The 20,388-nt window shown below is 41.0% G+C and overlaps 1 protein-coding gene across 1 annotated transcript; it reads right to left on the reverse strand.

Annotated features, from left to right (window-relative positions):
* Positions 1-1,370: 1,370 nt before the first annotated feature.
* Positions 1,371-2,309, reverse strand: LOC139850235 (uncharacterized). The gene has a single exon (XM_071839819.1). It carries the CDS (start codon positions 2,307-2,309, stop codon positions 1,371-1,373), a length of 939 nt encoding a protein of 312 aa, XP_071695920.1.
* Positions 2,310-20,388: the final 18,079 nt, after the last annotated feature.

The following is a 20,388-nucleotide window of genomic DNA, read 5'->3' on the forward strand; positions in this document are numbered from 1 at the left end:
ACATAACACCCATTTACTTATATATATGTGTGCTAGTAATTAACTAACTAATTTAAGCTCATAAACATCAATTAATACTTGAAAATCCTAGTTAGTCATCTTGAAGTCTACATGACCCAAATTCACCTAAAAACACCCAATTCACTAACAAATGGGTCTTAAGTTCATCACTTACCCCAAACCCTAACCCTTAATCAATTAAAATCAAGAAATCATGAAATCAAGATTAGAGCATACCACTACCACCAAAACGTAGCTAGAGGAAAGATGAACAACTTTAATGCTTGAGCTTAAGCAAGATTCCTTCTTCTTCTTCCCCAAAATAAGCTTTCTCACACTAGAATCTCACTCTCTCTCTAGGATTTAAGTGAAACTGATAAGGGTTGTTGAAGATGGAGTAAATGAGGCTCCAACAACTGATCTAAAGCCTTAAAGTCGGATCCCATGTGATTTTACCAAATTGTCCTCAAAATATCTAGTTTAAAAGCAAGGTGAGCTGTCACAGCACAGTGCGCAGCGCACCAAAGGGTTGCGCGGCGCGTAAAACGCCCAGACCAAATCCTTCCACATTTTAATATATACAACGAAACCTCTACCACAAGTATCTTATATACACTTATGTGCACAACAAAATATTTGGGTCTTACAACCAAAATGCAGACCCGATTTATGGGGCCCACAAAATAAAATCCACCATAGAGATAACAACTATCACCAACCAGACCATAACCAAGGTTAAAGGAAGACCAACATAATGAACAAGAAAACTACATCCCCATTTCAAGCCCATCAGTTGACTTCCTAACCCTAATTTGATCACCCAGCTACTTATCACTATATTAATAATAGGAGTAAATGTCATAGTCCATATAAAGAACAGAACTATAACATAAACCCTAGGACTATAAATCATCACTACATTTAACAAGTCCAAAAAATGGCAGAAATCACCATTAGGGGTTTGACCAGAAAAAGTCAAACCTGCAGAAATTCCAATAACAAGATCAATTAACCTCCACCAAATATCCACCAAACCAGTAACAGTCCTCATTAACCAGGTACACATTAGAAAGTCAAAATAGTCAACATTATGACAATGAACACTACAACTCCAGTCCAAAGTCAACAGTTGACCATTTAACCCTAAATAGACCACCAAACTACTTACTGGCATATAAGTACAATAAAATCCATATGAAATAATGGATTTTGAGCTGAGAATCAACACAACACTTAACCAGCCCACATTGTACACAGAAACCCTAATATCATTTTGACCAGAATTAGTCAAACATAATAAAATAACATAATAAAGATATCTAATAACCTGAAAACCCAGGTACCAATGTTGACTAAAAGTCAACAAAATCTTAGTTTCTGTGCAGATCATTAGGTAAACTATCAAGAAGCACAGAATTACCCTTTAAGAGACTAAATCCCCATATCACAGTAGTAGATTGAGACTGTTTTGAGTAATGAATCTTCAATCCAAATAGTTTTAATCTAACCACATCAAAAATAGCTTTAATAAGCACATCTTCACTCCTTTTCTTATCTTGATAGATTCTGGCATTTCTTTCACCCCATATCATATAAATAACAGCTCCAAACACTAACCTTCTTATAATGCTCCAAATGGACTTATTACACTTTTGAGTAGCAACCAAATTAACAATATCAGGCCACCTGTGATTACCACTCAAAATAGCATCAATAAGATCATCCATTTTAGCTTTACCCTTAAAATCAACCCACACTTTCTGAACATAGGAACAATGAACAAAAAGGTGAGAATGAGAATCCCTCACCATACTACATAAAGGGCACACTTGATTCTGTTGTAGGCCCCATTGTTCAAGCCTATCTTGAGTACTTAACCTTTCATTAATAGCTAGCCAAAGCATGAAAGCATGTCTAGGAATATTTTGAGTAAACCAAACAGCTTTATGCCAAGAAACAATAGGTTTAGCATCCCTTAAATCCAGCCAAACATTAGACACAGAAAAATCTTTTAATTGACCATCATTACACCTCCATTTCACCACATCCAACTTATCATCTTGTAACACAGGATTGAAACTAGTAATTTCAACATCATCTTTAACCATTAAATTAAATGGCCAAACCCAGGTGCCATTTCTAACAAGATCACTAACAGTACAACCTTTAGACAAACTAGAATCAACAATGTCTTTAGCATTAACAACAGAGATCAAAGGGCCAATAGGGTGCCAATTATCATACCAAAAAGAAGTGTCTTTACCATTTCCAATCTCATGAAAGATATGCTTTCTAACCAAATTCCTCATATTTATAATACCTCTCCAAACAACAAGAAGCATCATAACCAAAACCCATATCCCATAAATTCTTACCTTTCATCTTATTCAATTTGGTCCACTGGACCCACAAAGACTTTTTATTTGAAACTAAGTTCCAAATATGCTTAGATATAAGAGTACTATTCCAATTGTGAAGGGGCTTAATGCCCAAACCACCTTAAGACTTAGCACAACAAACATCTTCCAGGCCACTTTAGCAACACCTTTGCTCATATCATATCATTTCCACAGAAAATCTCTAAACAACTTTTCAACATCATAGATAACAGACTTGGAAAGCATAAACATAGACATCCAATAGACTTGTAAGGAAGATAAGACTGATTGAATCAACTGAAGTCTACCAGCAAAAGACAAATCGGCCGTAGAAGTCCGAAACTTGGTTGTCTTGAGAGTATTCAAATCCATAGAAGGTCGTCTTAAACATAGACATCCAAAAATGAGCCTTCGCCATAAAGGTCGTCTTGAGAGTATTCAAATCCATAGAACCCTGTTGTAAATTGCAACTCATTTCGCAATTCCGTCGAATCGGCCGAAGTCCGAAACTCCTCGAAGAACTCCTCCTTAAATTCGTCCCATGATAACGCCATAAACATTTCACCACCGACAAGAACAATCTTACCATCCAACCAATCCCTCGCCCTACTCCGCAACAAACTAGTAGCGAGTCTCGTCTTTTTCTCGGGAGGGCATTCAATAGTGCGAAAACATCCTTCGACATCCGAGATCCATGTGGTGCTCACCAAAGGATCCGGTTTCCCATCATACATCGGGGGTTTAGTCCTCATGAAGCTCTTAAGACAACGCTCCATTTCACTACCACCACAAAATTCGGAATACTTCCTATCCATATCTTCTCGTAACGCACCCACTTGCTCCGCAACGGCGGCCGCAACTCTAGCATTAAACTCCGCGTCTTTCATCTCGATCTCATTTCGCGTCGTAATTCTAAAGAATGCAAAACGATTAGTCCACGAACGTATAAAATCACACGCACAATACCGCCCCATCTTGCTAAACACTCGTTGTACATCACTTGTTAGACACGATTTGCACCCGTAATAAGGTTTGCAAGTCCTTATTACGCACACACGCCGTATCGACTTGTTAGTACAACGACCGCCTCGCTCGATGATATAAGCAACCGCAAACAAAAACAAAATTCTAAGCGATATAAACACACGCGAGAATTATTATCACAACACAATCACATCTTAATAATATCCGCATATTAATATAAATGTTAGTCCACCTGCAAACAAGGCACTAACTATAACCCATTCTGACCCGTTCACCTACAAGTCCCGCAACAAATTAAGCACACACAAAAGTCTAAGTCTAGGCACCTATCTCAAGTCACCTAAATCCCTTAGACCATGCTCTGATATCACTTGTAACAACCCAACCCATTATCCGACCAAAAACGTGCCATAAAAAAAAAAATTCTGGAACTGTCCATCTGGACGGCGTCCAAAAGCTTGGACAGCGTCCAGCATTTAAGACCGGGATGGCGTCCAGCATATCTGGACGGCGTCCAGATTGCCTGCCAGATTCTGATTTGGTTGACATTTTCACACGGGCAAAAAAACCCGCTTCCCGACACTTCTAAACCAAAACACTTTCACAATATGTTATAACAATTTAAAACTAAGAGTTTTCCATAATAAAACCGAGTTTTACACCACCGGGCCCATATCGACCCAAATTACACCCATGTGACCATTTCGACCCATTTAGTTTAATTCAAAACATAGACCGAGCATGGTGATTGGGATACGCTACCCAATCCTAATCGAATCCAAAAGCATCTCTTCTAAAGCAAACTATGCAAGTCCACTAGTTCCCACGCTTACCTGAGCCACCGCATCCTTGCAATCTATAAAAATGTAAACAACTAGAGGGTAAGCTAACGCTTAGTTAGTGAAAATATACTACATACATATATATGCATAAAATGGACACGCCACACAAATAATCAAATAACGCATACCGGAGCATCCAAGTATAAGTTAAGCTAATCTAAGCATACCATACGTTCACTAAGCAACAAGCCAACGACATCAACAATATATTAAGTTCACCAACAACGAAGTGAACAATGCCAATAAGCTACCCCGGAAGGTTAGCTACATCACGACAATACAACATTATACGTATAGAATATATATATATATATATATATATATATATATATATATATATATATATATATATATATATATATATATATATATATATATATATATATATATATATAACAACGCTTAAAAACACCCAAGGTTAACCATAACGCTATGGTGCTACCGGCTCGTGGTTCACACCATACGCATTTGAGTTATACTCTTTTATAGTGCTACCGGCTCGTGGTTCACACTTTGTTTTATAGTGCTACCGGCTCGTGGTTCACACTCGATGCTATCGGCTCGTGGTTCACATATTAGTTTATAGTGCTACCGGCTCGTGGTTCACACTCGATGCTACCGGCTCGTGGTTCACATCTCATCGCACACATGTTATGTCACTACCGGCTCGATGGTTCATACCATAACACCCACAAATAAATACGCCATATACACGTACGTATAAATACTCCACTCACAATATTAACCCTTCGCCATTGGGGTTATATAATCCACATCACACGCCCATGAGATATCGTACACACAAAGTGTACACCTCGTCAAAGGTGGTCAACCAAAATGCACAACCGTGCCAATTGGACCTATACACAAGTCCATCAATCCACATATATGTGAAGTGAGCTCTATAACCGAGAACCACTTCAACCGACCCGCACCCATCCTACACATACATATGCATATAGGATATTAACACTCACATTGTCGCCTTGATGAATGCTTCCAAGTAATCCGCGACTCGTCAATGGAAATTACCTATTCCATTATCATAAATACAACAATACACAATTCGGGTTGACTTACAAACCAACCCAATTCGACACTTAGTGCCATTTTGACCCAAATGCACTTCCAAGCACAAAACGCGCTCAAACTAACCAATAATCACTAACACAAGTGAGAATGGTCCTAGTACGCCAATTAAACCCAATCATAGGAGTTAAACACCTATTTTGCCCAAAATGACACTTAAACCCTAATTTGACCCATAAGAAGTCAATATCACGCCATTAGCAAGTTTTGACATCAAAACATATTTAACTCGGTTCTATGCTTCAACTTAATCCATTTTAAGTTTATAAACCTTATTAAATCGGCAATTGGGCCATAATCATCAACAAACCCTAATTTTGACTCTAGTCAAAATTAGTCAACCACAAGAACCCTAATGGTCTCCAAAACATCAATAATCACTAATACTAGTGATTATACACCATTTACAAGTCTTAAACATGGTTAAATCATTAACCAACCCAAAACCTGCCAAATATCAAAATAGCAAGTTTCCATAAACCCTCTTCATCAACTAAATGGGTTTTACAACTAACAACCTCAAAACCCTAATCATTGAATCTCAAATCAAACAATGAAACTCGGAGTTAGAACTTATCAATACCGCCAAAATGATGCCGTGAACGAGATGAACAACTTTAAAACCCGAGCTTTGGTGAGAATCCGACTCCTTCTTCTCCAAATCAAGCTCTCTCTCACTAAAAGTGGGTTTCTCTCACTAGATATGGTTGAGAGTGTTTGTGTGGGTGAAAAATGATCTCCAATGGAGTTCTAGATCAGTTTTGATGATCCCAAACCAACCCCAAGTAAAAAGACCAAAGTACCCCTTTAATTTTAAGTAAAGTACAGATGCTGGCCCGTCAGGCCTTTTGGACGGCGTCCAAAAAGGTTGGACGGCGTCCAAAACAACTGGATCACTTTTCTGAACTTGTTTTGGTCGTAACTTTCAAACCGTAACTCCGTTTTCGATGAACTAAATATCGTTGGAAACGTAATGAGATTTCCTTTCTAATGGTAAGGTTTTGAAACATCAACACAAATTTTATTTATGGTTGAAAAGATACGAACACACCTTGTCACTTCAGACAACGTCCAGTTTCCTTCGACGTTCGAGCAAGCAACACGTACGTGCTTCGTACACTTCATACACGCAACGTACACCATAAATACATTATGTACAATAAATATTTGGGTCTTACATAAAATCAAGAAATCAAGATTAGAGCATTCCACTAAAACCAAAACGTAGCTAGAGGAAAGATGAACAACTTTAATGCTTGTGCTTAAGCAAGATTCCTTCTTCTTCTTCCCCAAAATAAGTTTTCTCACACTAGAATCTTACTCTCTCTCTAGGATTTAAGTGGAAGTGATAAGGGTTATTGAAGATGGAGTAAATGAGGCTCCAACAACTGATCCAAAGCCTTAAAGTCGGATCCCATGTGATTTACCAAATTGCCCTCAAAATATCTAGTTTAAAAGCAAGGTGAGCTGTCACAGCACAGTGCGCGACGCGCCAAAGGGTTACACGACACGCAAAACGCCCAGAACAGATCCTTCCACATTTTAATATATACAACGAAACCTCCACCACAAGTATCTTATATACACTTATGTACACAACAAAATATTTGGGTCTTACAACTCTCCCCCACTTAAATCGGAGCGCGTCCTCGCGATCCAAGCCGCATGACAAGAGGGAAGATAAACTAACATGAATTCTTCTGGCTCCTAAGTAAACTCAGAACCTTTACTACGACGCCATTGAACTTTAAAAGTTCTCACCTCTTTATTTCTCAACATTTTCACCTTCTCATCAAGTATGGCAATCAGCTCTTCAACATATTCTAACTTGTTGTTTAGCTCAATCTCGTCTAATGGAATCCATGAAGAATCATCCGCAAGACACTTACGGAGGTGGAAAACATGAAATGTGTTATGGATCCCAAGTTCTTCGGGTAATTCCAATCGATATGCAACTTCATCAACACGAGCTAAAACCTTAAATGGCCCAATAAACCGTGGAGCTAACTTTCCACGTTTTCGAAATCGAATAATACCTTTCCATGGCGAGACTTTAAGCATCACTTTGTCGCCCTCTTGGAACTCAATCAAACGTCTACGCTTATCGGCATAAGATTTTTGCCTATCTTGCGCCTTTTTCAAATGTTCCCGAATCATATCAATCTTGCTATTCGTCTCTAAAACCAAATCGGTACTCCCGATTTCTCTTTGACCCACTTCCCCCCAACAAATTGGAGTTCGACACCTTCGCCCATAAAGCATCTCATAAGGTGGCATCCCGATACTAGTATGATAACTATTATTGTACGGGAATTCCACCAAAGGCAAATGCTCATCCCAACTACCATCGAAATCAATAATGCATGCCCGTAACATATACTTCAATGTTTGATTCGTGCGTTCGGTTTGATCGTATGTCTGAGGATCTTACGCCGTGCTCAACTTTAATTGTGTACCCATATCTTCATGAAACTTCTCCCAAAACCGAGATGTAAAACGGGTATCTCGATCCGAAATAATAGATATAGGAACCCCATGTCGTGAGATCACCTCCTTGATAAACAACTTAGCCAAGGCCTCCGACGATATCGCTTCCCGAATGGGAAAAAACAAAGCACTTTTCGTCAATCGGTCCACAATCACCCAAATCGTATCAAATTGGGTTCTCGCCGTCTTAGGTAACTTTGTAATGAAATCCATGGTAATGTGCTCCCATTTCCATTTCGGGATTTCTAACGGTTGCAACTTACCATACGGCTTTTGGTGTTCGGCCTTAACTTGCAAACAAGTAACACATTGCTCGACATATTTTAAAACATCACGTTTCATGCTCGGCCACCAATAATCTTTCTTCAAGTCATGGTACATTTTCGTCGCGCCCGGATGAATGTAATACTTTAACTTATATGCTTCATCAAGTAGCACCCGCCGGTAATCCCCCATCTTAAGCACCCACACTCTTCCTTGAAAAGACAACAAACCACGCGGGCCCATAGTAATGAACTCCGATTGACCCACGATTCGTTCCGCATTCTTGTTGTGAACGTAAGCCTCTATTTGAATCTCACCAAGCTTCTCCAGAAAATCGTTAGTAATAATTAAACGTAACGATCCTACTCGTATCGCCGGATGTTGACTCTTTTGACTCAACACATCCGCAACAATGTTCGCCTTACTCGGATGATAAAGTATTATAAGACCCAAATATTTATTTTACATAATGTATTTATGGTGTACGATGCGTGTATGAAGTGTACGTGTTGCTTGCTCGAACGCCGAAGGAAACTGGACGTTGTCTGAAGTGGCAAGGTGTGTACGTATCTTTTCAACCCCAAATAAAGTTTGTGTTGATGTTTCAAAGCCTTACCATTGGAAAGGAAATCTTACTACGATTCCAACGATATTTGATTCATCGAAAACGGAGCTACGGTCAAAAAGTTATAGCCAAAACAAGTTTCTAAAAACTGACCTGTAGGTTGGAGCGGCGCTCCACCTTTCGGCGCGGCGCGCCGAACCCGTCTGATGAAATTTTCAGCCTTTTTAAAAGGCTTAAGTGAGGGGTACTTTGGTCTTTTCATTTAGGGTCGGTTTAGGGTCACCAAAACTGATCTAGAACTCCTTTGGAGCTCATTTCTCACCCACACAAACACTCTCTTCAAACCCTAGTGAGAGAAACCCACTTTTAGTGAGAGAGAGCTTGATTTGGAGAAGAAGGAGTTGGATTCTCACCAAAGCTCGGGTTTTAAAGTTGTTCTACTCGTCAACGGCATCGTTTTGGTGGTATTGGTAAGTTCAAACTCCGAATTACATTTGTTAGATTTGATATTCAAGTTAGGGTTTGAGTTTGATTTGTAGTGAAACCCTCTTAGATGATGAAATGGGTTTATGGTGACTAGTTATTCTTGTCACTTGGCGGGTTTTGGGTTGGTTGACGATTTGGCCTTAATTAGGCTTTAATTTTGAGTTTAATCACTAGGTTTAGTGATTATGGAAGTGTTGGAATCACTTTAGGTGAATTTGGGTTGACTAATTTTGACTTGAGTCAAAATTAGGGTTTGTTGATGATTATGACTCAATTGCCGATTTAATAAGGTTTATAAACTTAAAATGGATTAAGTTGAAGTATAAAACCAAGTTAAATATGTTTTGGTGTCAAAACTCGCTAATGGCGCGAGGTTGACTTCTTATGGGTCAAATTAGGGTTTAAGTGCCATTTTGGGCAAGATAGGTGTTTAACACCTATGATTGGGTCTAATTGGCGTATTAGGACCATTCTCACTTGTGTTAGTGATTATTGGTTAGTTTGAGCACGGTTTGTGCTTGGAAGTGCATTTGGGTCGAAATTGCACTAGTTGTCAATTTGGGTTGATTTGTAAATCCACCCTAATTGTGTTGTTGTGTTTGTGATAATGGAATAGGTACATTCCATCGGTGTGTTGCGGATTATTCGGTGGCATTTCTTCAAGGCGACAAGGTGAGTGGAATATTTATACATGTATGTATGTGGTTTATTTACTCGTACGCGATGTGGGCCTTTGGTGCCACATCGTGAGTAGTGGGAGTTATGTCACAAGACGGTGACATATTTGTTGGTATGATGGGATGGGAACTACAAGTCGGTAGTGTCTCGACAGGTTATTCACAAGTCAGTGATACCTCATAGTGGTTCACGGGGCGGTGACCCTTAGTAGTTAGTTGGTGTTTCACAAGTGGTGTCACCATAAGTCGGGGAAGTGATTCACGAGTTGGTGACACTTCATAGTGTTCACAAGCCGGTGACACTAGGTGGTGCTTCACAAGTCGGTGATGCCACATGGAGGTTCACAAGTCGGTGACCCATATGTATTGATGGGGGTTCACAAGTCGGTGATACCCTTGGGTGATTCACAAGTCGGTGACACCCTATAGTGTTCACAAGTCGGTGACACTTAGTGGCGCTTCACAAGTCAGTGATGTCACATGGCGTTCACAAGTCGGTGACACATAGATATTGGTGGGTAGTTCACAAGTCGGTGACACCCTCTGATGAGTCACAAGTCGGTGACAACATACGAGTGAGACTCGACGTTATTGGTCGTCTACAAGTCGGTAGTGCCATAGCGAGGAACGGTTTGTTATATTTATGCATTATTGTGATTTGGTATATTATTGTGGCGATTTATATACTAACGTTGTTGCTAGTCGTATGTTTGGTGTTGCTAGCTCGTTTATGCATTTTGTTTGCATGGTATTGTAAGTGGATGCGTGTAGGTAAATTACATATGTATATGTATAAGTATTGCATTCACTAAGCGTTAGCTTACCCTCTCGTTGTTGACTTTTTTATAGATTGCATGGATGCGGAGGCTCGGGTAAGCGGGGACTAGTGGACTTGCGTAGTTGCTTTAGAAGGATTGCTTTTGGATTGATTAGGATTGGGTAGCGTATCCCCAATCGCCATGCTCGGCCTTTATTTTGTATTACAAATCATGTGGTTGAAAACTTGTATTTTCGTACGAAAGTCGTAAAACGGCCGATGTGGGCCCGGTCTTGGTAAGACTAATTTTATTAATGGAACGTGTTAGTTCTACATATATTAATGTATGGTTAAAAGCGTTTTGTCTAAATACGTCGGGAAGTGGTCAAACATTTTCACATTTCATGACTTTTTGGACAGGCCACTTTGGCGCGCCGCGCGGCCATATGGCGCGCCGCGCCATATGCTGTTCCAGCACAAAATTTTTTTTTTTTTTATCCGCGTTATTAGTTGGTTAACGGGTTGGGTTGTTACAAGTGGTATCAGAGCATGGTCTAAGGGATTTAAGTGACTTGAGATAGGTGCCTAGACTTAGACTTTTGTGTGGGCTAAATTTGTTGCGGGACTTGTAGGATTACGAGTCGGAATGGGTTTAGTTAGTGCCTTATTTATAGGTTGACTAACATTTATATTAGTAATGCGGATATTGTTAATATGCTATTGTGCTGTGATAATGATTCTTGTGTTATGTTTTGTTTGTGTTTGCGGTTGCATATATCATCAAGAGAGGCGGTCGTTGTACTAACGAGTCGATACGACGTGTATGCGTAATAAGGACTTGCAAACCTTATTACGGGTGCAAATCGTGTCTAGCAAGTGATGTACAACGAGTGTTTAGCAAGATGGGGTGGTATTGTGTGTGTGCTTTATACGTTCGTGATCTAATCGCTTTGCATTCCTTAGAATGGTGACGGGAAATGGGATCGAGACGAACGACGCTGAGTTTAATGCTAGAGTTACACGTATGTTAGGCGATTGTAGTAGTATTCGGATGTTAGAGCGTGTTCGCTTTCGTGTTGAAGTTTATGATCCATGAGGTTCGTCGGGGGGATGAAACCCCTGAGATCAAGTGTTTGATCTAGATGAATGTTGGTAATGGAGTCTACGGGACGCAACGTTAGGTGCCTCTTTCATACCTACTAGCGTGGTATTCGACTCCGATGGTGTTACGGTTACATTGAGCATAGGGTACCGACAAGAAAACCCTTAGGTGTTTGAGTGGCGGTGTGAAAGTTACAAGCGATAGCAACTCGATGATTGCTAGAGTAATACCCGTACGGTTCGATAAGTGCTTCAGTTGAAGTAGCAAAGGATAATCCGAAATCCTTCGTATGCTCAAGGTTGGAGCAAGGTTTGTTGACGTGCGTATTAAGAGATGCAAGACGGGTGAACCTCGTCTTTCTTTTAGGAGTTATGATAATGCGATTGGCGCATTAGTTGTCAGATTAGTGGTCACTCTTTCCGTGAGAGTGAGCATGTGTTTATCGTCGGGAGCTATTGTTGGAGACGAATTCATGAGAATTCGAGGACTATGACCAATGAGGATATTGGTTGTGTATGTTGATGAGTGGCCGTTCTATGGGATGCTATTATTTCGACGATGTGTTTACAGAATGGAGTTCTAGGTGGGGGAGTTTATACTCTCGCACGAAGGTATTCTAGTGTGATGTAGTGACTAGCTAGGTCGAGTTAGTCCATTGCAGTTTGACTAACCGAGTCGGGTTAATCAATTAGATGTTAGGTGTTGACCGAGGCGGGTTAACCAAGTGAGTTTGACTAACCGGGTCGGGTTAATCAATTAGATGATAGGCATTGACCGAGTCGGGTTGACCTAGGGTATTTGACTAACCGAGTCGGGTTAATCAATTTGATGTTAGGTGTTGACCGAGGCGGGTTAACCAAGCGAGTTTGACTAACCGAGTCGGGTTAATCAATTAGATGTTAGGTGTTGACCGAGGCGGGTTAACCAAGTGAGTTTGACTAACCGGGTCGAGTTAATCAATTAGATGATAGGCATTGACCGAGTCGGGTTGACCTAGGGTATTTGACTAACCGAGTCGGATTAATCAATTTGATGTTAGGTATTGACCGAATGCGTTTGACTAACCAAGTTGGGTTAATCATTTGTCGTTAGAGGTTTGACCGAGGCGGGTTAACCAAGCGAGTTTGATTAACCGAGTCGGGTTAATCAATTAGATGTTAGATGTTGACCGAGGCGGGTTAACCAAGTGAGTTTGACTAACCGGGTAGGGTTAATCAATTAGATGATAGGCATTGACATAGTCGGGTTGACCTAGGGTATTTGACTAACCGAGTCGGGTTAATCAATTTGATGTTAGGTATTGACCGAATGCGTTTGACTAACCAAGTTGGGTTAATCATTTGTCGTTAGAGGTTTGACGGAGGCGGGTTAACCAAACGAGTTTGACTAACCGAGTCGGGTTAATCAATTAGATGTTAGGTGTTGACCGAGGCGGGTTAACCAAGTGAGTTTGACTAACCGGGTCGGGTTAATCAATTAGATGTTAGGTGTTGACCAAGTCGGGTTGACCAAGTAAGTTTGACTTAACCAAGTCGGGTTAATCAATTAGGTGATAGGTGTTGATCGCGGGTTGACCAAGTGTGTTTGACTAACGAGTTCGGGTTAATTGTTTTGGTGTGGAGGCTTAACCAAGTCGAGTGTAACCATGAGGTGATTAGAGGGTTACTTGTATTTTCTCCATAATGGTTAGCGTAGAAATGGTATGCCGTTCGAGAGGCATTTACGTTGATCAAGTATGTGTGCAAGAAGAGTCACGGATGTTGACTATCTTTGATGTGTGTAGTTTTCGGCCAGTCTTCATGATTGTTGGATGTGTGATCTATTGGTGGTTTTATATGCCGAGAGTGGGGTTGTGAGGACCACGTCTTGGGATTAGTGAGGCGATAGCCGTTTTTTGCTCACATGTTGTTACGGGTGTGACAATAGTCGATTTTGTACACCTTAGGTTTATCGTTGCCATAGTCATTTTGGGCGCTTTTGGTTTTAGTCGTTGCTTATGATGTTAGGATAGTGGCGTATTGGCTGTATTGCGCACTACAAAGGATGTTTAGTGGTAAGTGTAATCCGTAAGGATTCATGTGGTTCGATCTTCAACGTTCGGATCGTTGACTTTAGGTTGAGACTTGATCACTTTTAGCGTTGTCCTCGGTAAAGGTACGCTAAGGAATTTATATCTTGGTACGAGATTGGTTGAGTTTTTCCAGATATGGGGAAAAGAGCAGGTTTTAGTGCTCGGATGGTGGTTTTGATAAATCACGGGTGACGATTTTAGTTGGTAAAGGTGATTCATTGGGAAGAATTGTCTAGGAAAGTTCGGATTGGAACTTAGGATTGAGGGCCGTTGAGTAGTTCCGGATTGGTTAAGTGGAGAAGATCACGAGGACGTGATCGAGTTTAAGTGGGGGAGAGTTGTAAGACCCAAATATTTATTGTACATAATGTATTTATGGTGTACGATGCGTGTATGAAGTGTACGTGTTGCTTGCTCAAACACCGAAGGAAACTGGACGTTGTCTGAAGTGGCAAGGTGTGTACGTATCTTTTCAACCCCAAATAAAGTTTGTGATGATGTTTCAAAGCCTTACCATTGGAAAGGAAATCTTATTACGTTTCCAACGATATTTGATTCATCGAAAACGGAGCTACGGTCAAAAAGTTATGGCCAAAACAAGTTTCTGAAAACTGGCCTGTAGGTTGGAGCGGCGCTCCACCTTTCGGCGCGGCGCGCCGAACCCGTCTGATGCAATTTTCAGCCTTTTTAAAAGGCTTAAGTGAGGGGTACTTTGGTCTTTTCATTTAGGGTCGGTTTAGGGTCACCAAAACTGATCTAGAACTCCTTTGGAGCTCATTTCTCACCCACACAAACACTCTCTTCAAACCCTAGTGAGAGAAACCCACTTTTAGTGAGAGAGAGCTTGATTTGGAGAAGAAGGAGTTGGATTCTCACCAAAGCTCGGGTTTTAAAGTTGTTTTACTCGTCAACGGAATCGTTTTGGTGGTATTGGTAAGTTCAAACTCCGAATTACATTTGTTAGATTTGATATTCAAGTTAGGGTTTGAGTTTGATTTGTAGTGAAACCCTCTTAGATGATGAAATGGGTTTATGGTGACTAGTTATTCTTGTCACTTGGCGAGTTTTGGGTTGGTTGACGATTTGGCCTTAATTAGGCTTTAATTTTGAGTTTAATCACTAGGTTTAGTGATTATGGAAGTGTTGGAATCACTTTAGGTGAATTTGGGTTGACTAATTTTGACTTGAGTCAAAATTAGGGTTTGTTGATGATTATGACTCAATTGCCGATTTAATAAGGTTTATAAACTTAAAATGGATTAAGTTGAAGTATAAAACCAAGTTAAATATGTTTTGGTGTCAAAACTCGCTAATGGCGCGATGTTGACTTCTTATGGGTCAAATTAGGGTTTAAGTGCCATTTTGGGCAAGATAGGTGTTTAACACCTATGATTGGGTCTAATTGGCGTATTAGGACCATTCTCACTTGTTTTAGTGATTATTGGTTAGTTTGGGCACGGTTTGTGCTTGGAAGTGCATTTGGGTCGAAATTGCACTAGTTGTCAATTTGGGTTGATTTGTAAATCCACCCTAATTGTGTTGTTGTGTTTGTGATAATGGAATAGGTACATTCCATCGGTGTGTTGCGGATTATTCGGTGGCATTTCTTCAAGGCGACAAGGTGAGTGGAATATTTATACATGTATGTATGTGGTTTATTTACTCGTACGCGATGTGGGCCTTTGGTGCCACATCGTGAGTAGTGGGAGTTATGTCACAAGATGGTGACATATTTGTTGGTATGATGGGATGGGAACTACAAGTCGGTAGTGTCTTGACAGGTTATTCACAAGTCGGTGATACCTCATAGTGGTTCACGGGGCGGTGACCCTTAGTAGTTAGTTGGTGTTTCACAAGTGGTGTCACCATAAGTCGGGGAAGTGATTCACGAGTCGGTGACACTTCATAGTGTTCACAAGCCGGTGACACTAGGTGGTGCTTCACAAGTCGGTGATGCCACATGGAGGTTCACAAGTCGGTGACCCATATGTATTGATGGGGGTTCACAAGTCGGTGATACCCTTGGGTGATTCACAAGTCGGTGACACCCTATAGTGTTCACAAGTCGGTGACACTTAGTGGCGCTTCACAAGTCGGTGATGTCACATGGCGTTCACAAGTCGGTGACACATAGATATTGGTGGGTAGTTCACAAGTCGGTGACACCCTCTGATGAGTCACAAGTCGGTGACAACATACGAGTGAGACTCGACATTATTGGTCGTCTACAAGTCGGTAGTGCCATAGCGAGGAACGGTTTGTTATATTTATGCATTATTGTGATTTGGTATATTATTGTGGCGATTTATATACTAACGTTGTTGCTAGTCGTATGTTTGGTGTTGCTAGCTCGTTTATGCATTTTGTTTGCATGTTATTGTAAGTGGATGCGTGTAGGTAAATTACATATGTATATGTATAAGTATTGCATTCACTAAGCGTTAGCTTACCCTCTCGTTGTTGACTTTTTTATAGATTGCATGGATGCGGAGGCTCGGGTAAGCGGGGACTAGTGGACTTGCGTAGTTGCTTTAGAAGGCTTGCTTTTGGATTGATTAGGATTGGGTAGCGTATCCCCAATCGCCATGCTCGGCCTTTATTTTGTATTACAAATCATGTGGTTGAAAACTTGTATTTTCGTACGAAAGTCGTAAAACGGCCGATGTGGGCCCGGTCTTCGTAAGACTAATTTTATTAATGGAACGTGTTAGTTCTACATATATTAATGTATGGTTAAAAGTGTTTTGTCTAAATACGTCGGGAAGTGGTCAAACATTTTCACATTTCATGACTTTTTGGACAGGCCAATTTGGCGCGCCGCGCCATATGATGTTCCAGCAAAAAAAAAAAAAAAAATTTTATCCGCGTTATTGGTTGGTTAACGGGTTGGGTTGTTACAAGTATCTCACAATCATAGTCCTTTCCCACATCCATCCATCTACGTTGACGATAATTCAAATCTCGTTGAGTAAAAAGATGTTTCAAATTCTTATGATCCGAATAAATTGTACACTTGACACCATACAAGTAATGGCGCCAAATTTTCAACGCATGTACCACCGCCGCCATCTCAAGATCATGAGTCGGGTACCCCGTTTCGTGTTCCTTTAATTGTCGAGGGGCATAAGCGATGACTTAACCCCTTTGCATAAGAACACACCCGAGCCCGTTTAGTGAAGCATCACAATAAACCGTCATATCTTCTACCCCTTCCGGTAATACTAACACCGGAGCTTGACACAACTTCTTTTTTAATAATTGAAAAGCAATTTCTTGCTCGTTCTCCCAATTAAACCTAGCATTCTTTCTCGTCAACTTCGTCAATGGAGAAGCAATCTTAGAAAAGTCTTGGATGAACCGACGATAATAACCGGCCAATCCGAGAAAACTCCGAATTTCCGTAGGCATAGTCGGTCGTCCCCAACTTTTCACCGTCTCGATCTTCCCCGAATCTACTTGTATACCCTCTTTGTTCACAATATGGCCAAGGAATTGAACTTCCCTTAGCCAAAATTCACATTTGGAGAACTTTGCATACAACTTCTCCTTCCGTAACGTCTTCAATACTTCATGTAAATGATGTTCATGTTCGTTCATACTTTTCGAGTAGACTAGTATGTCGTCAATGAACACTATTACCGACTTGTCCAACATAGGTTGGCACACCCGGTTCATAAGATCCATGAATGCTGCCAGTGCATTCATAAGACCAAAAGGCATCACCACAAATTCAAAATGCCCATAACGCGTTCAAAAAGCCGTCTTCTCAATATCTTCCTCACGGACCAGCATTTGGTGATAGCCGGACAGTAGGTCAATTTTAGAGAAATACGTTGCACCTTAGAGTTGGTCAAACAAATCGTCAATCCGAGTCAATGGTTAACGATTCTTTATCGTCACTTTGTTTAACTCCCTGTAATCGATGCACATCCGCATACTACCATCCTTCTTCTTTACAAATAAGACCGGAGCGCCCCACGACGAAGCACTCGGTCAAATAAAATCCTTCTCAAGCAACTCTTGGGTTTGATTTAACAACTCCTGCATTTCCGTCGGTGCTAAACGATAAGGAGTTTTAGCAATGGGGGTAGCCCCCTGAACCAACTCAATGCGAAATTCAACTTGTCTTTCCGCTGGAACACCCGGTAAATCATCCGAAAAACGTCTTCAAATTCACTAACCACCGGAATTTCATGAATGGGTGGTGGCTCGTCACGAGTTTCAACAACATGGGCAAGAAAAGCTATGCCACCAGTAACAAGGAAACGACGTGCCCGTGCAAAAGTGCACACCGGTACAAGTCTTCTTTGCTTATCGCCATGAATAGTTAACTCTCCCCCACTTGGGGTCTTTACACGAATAAACTTATCATGGCATGCAATATCGGCTCTATAACGATCGAGCCAATCCATACCAACGACAATATCAAAATCGCCCAAGGTCATCGGAATGAGATCAATTTTAAAACTTTCGGCACCAAACACAACATTACAATTTTTACACACATCAACTACTAGCGCCGTCTTGCCATCCACTATTTCAACTTCTACCGGACGACTTAACTTTACTAGCGGTTTATTTAACTTAGGCACAAATCTTGGAGACACGAAAGACAAATTAGCACCACTATCAAAAAGTATCCGTGCCGGATTAGAGTTAACCATGAAAGTACCTGAGACAACTTCGTTGGATTGCTTGGATTCTTCATTAGTCATCAAACAGTTTCGACCCCTAGCCGTACCCGCCGCCTTCTCTAGCCGCTTAACAGTATCATTGCGCAACTCGGGACATTCGGGCCTCTTGTGTCCTTCTTTACCACAATTAAAACAAGTGAGCTTGGTTGTGGATGATGATTTAGGGCACTCACGAGCCATGTGCCCCTTTTGCCCACAATTGTAGCAAGCATAGGAAAAATCACCGGAAGTACCCTTCTTCACGCTACCAACACTCTCGGAGCCCTTCTTGTGCTTTTTGTTAGAAAAATTCGAATGACTAGTAGCTTCAAACTTCTTTTTGCCTAGGGTAAAGCCACTCTTTCTCAAGATGAGCAACTCGAACCCTTTGGCCATATCAAACAACTCGTCAAAACTCTTCACCACATTTGAACTTATCTTATCTTGATAGCAATCATTCAACGTTCGGTAAAAGTCTTCCTTCAGCATCTTATCATTCCCGACATACTCTGGGCAAAATTGGGTCTTGGACAAAAACACGGATTTGAGAGTGTTCAAATCCATCGACCCTTGCCTCAAGGAACGCAACTCGTCCTTAAGCCTTGTGAGATCGGCCGAAGTTCGGTATTCATTGGAAAACTCAACCTTGAATTCATCCCACGTGAATTCCATACATTGTTCCTTGCCATAAATTCAGATTTTCGCGTCCCACCATAACTTAGCATCGCCCCTTAACATGCTAGACCCGTACCTTGTCTTCTTATCGAGAGGGCATTCACAAGTACAGAAAGCCCCCTCCATGTCGGAGATCCAGCGGGCACTTTTAAGAGGGTCTCTTTCACCTTCGAAGGTGGGAGGTTGAGAATCCTTGAAATTCTTATAGAAGAAGTCCTGTCTTCCCACATTATCTTCGTGGAGGACGGCCTTAACTTGCTCCTTGACCACATTGACTAATTGCTCATCAATCGAGTCTAGAAACATCTTCTTAATCTCTTCAAGGTACTCCGCCTTTTGGCGTTTGAAGATGGCCTCAACCTTGGTGGTGAACTGAACGTCCTCACTCGTACCTCCATTATCGGTGTCGTGTCCGTTTCTCATCTTCATTCTATAAAACGGAAGAGGTTAAGCAACGAAACGAAAAGACATGACACATACGTACGTACATATATACCACACTACCCCATCTAGCTTAACAATCGTCGTACATTGCTTGGTTGACATGATTTGCACCCGTAATAATGGTAGCTAGTCATTACTACGCGAGCACGTCGCATTAACTCACTAGTACAACGTCTATCTCGCTTGATGATTTCAATTACCACACAAACAAATAGCGCAAGATTAGTTCACATAACCTATGCACTATCCAAAACTCGATCCGACCCAAAGTCCTACAAGTCCCGCATAACGCGCACATAAAAAGTCAAAGTCTAGGCGCCTATCTCAAGTCACCTAAATCCCTTAGACCATGCTCTGATACCACTTGTAACAACCCAAACCAAACCATGAACAACCCGCGTAAAAATATCAAATAAAAAAAAATTCTGTGTTCAGCCACCTGCGCGGTGCACCAGGCATTTGCGCGGCGCGCAAAACTGCCTGGACAGCCCGCTGTCCAAATTTTCCCAAAACGCGAAAAAGATTGACCACTTCCCGACATTTTCAGACGAAACGCTTTCAACCATATATTCATATATATAAAACTAACACGTTCCATTAATAAAATTAGTTTTACGAAGCGGGGCCCACACGACCCAAATTAAAAGTTTAATACAAAACATGAGTTTCAACCACCAAAAAGTTTAAATACCAAACGACACTATGAGCATGGTGTTTGGGATTAAACTACCCAAGTCTCGGTCAAACTCCAAAATCTACTACATCCAAAAAGCGTCCCCTAACAACAAAGCGGGATCTCTATTCCAAGATAATGCCCTTACCCTTGTCCACACCGGAGCCTATAAAAAGATAAACGACGAGAGGGTAAGCAAAGCTTAGTGAATGCAATAATTA

Source organism: Rutidosis leptorrhynchoides, chromosome 5 (assembly GCF_046630445.1).
Source record: "Rutidosis leptorrhynchoides isolate AG116_Rl617_1_P2 chromosome 5, CSIRO_AGI_Rlap_v1, whole genome shotgun sequence".
Taxonomy (NCBI): Eukaryota; Viridiplantae; Streptophyta; class Magnoliopsida; order Asterales; family Asteraceae; genus Rutidosis; species Rutidosis leptorrhynchoides.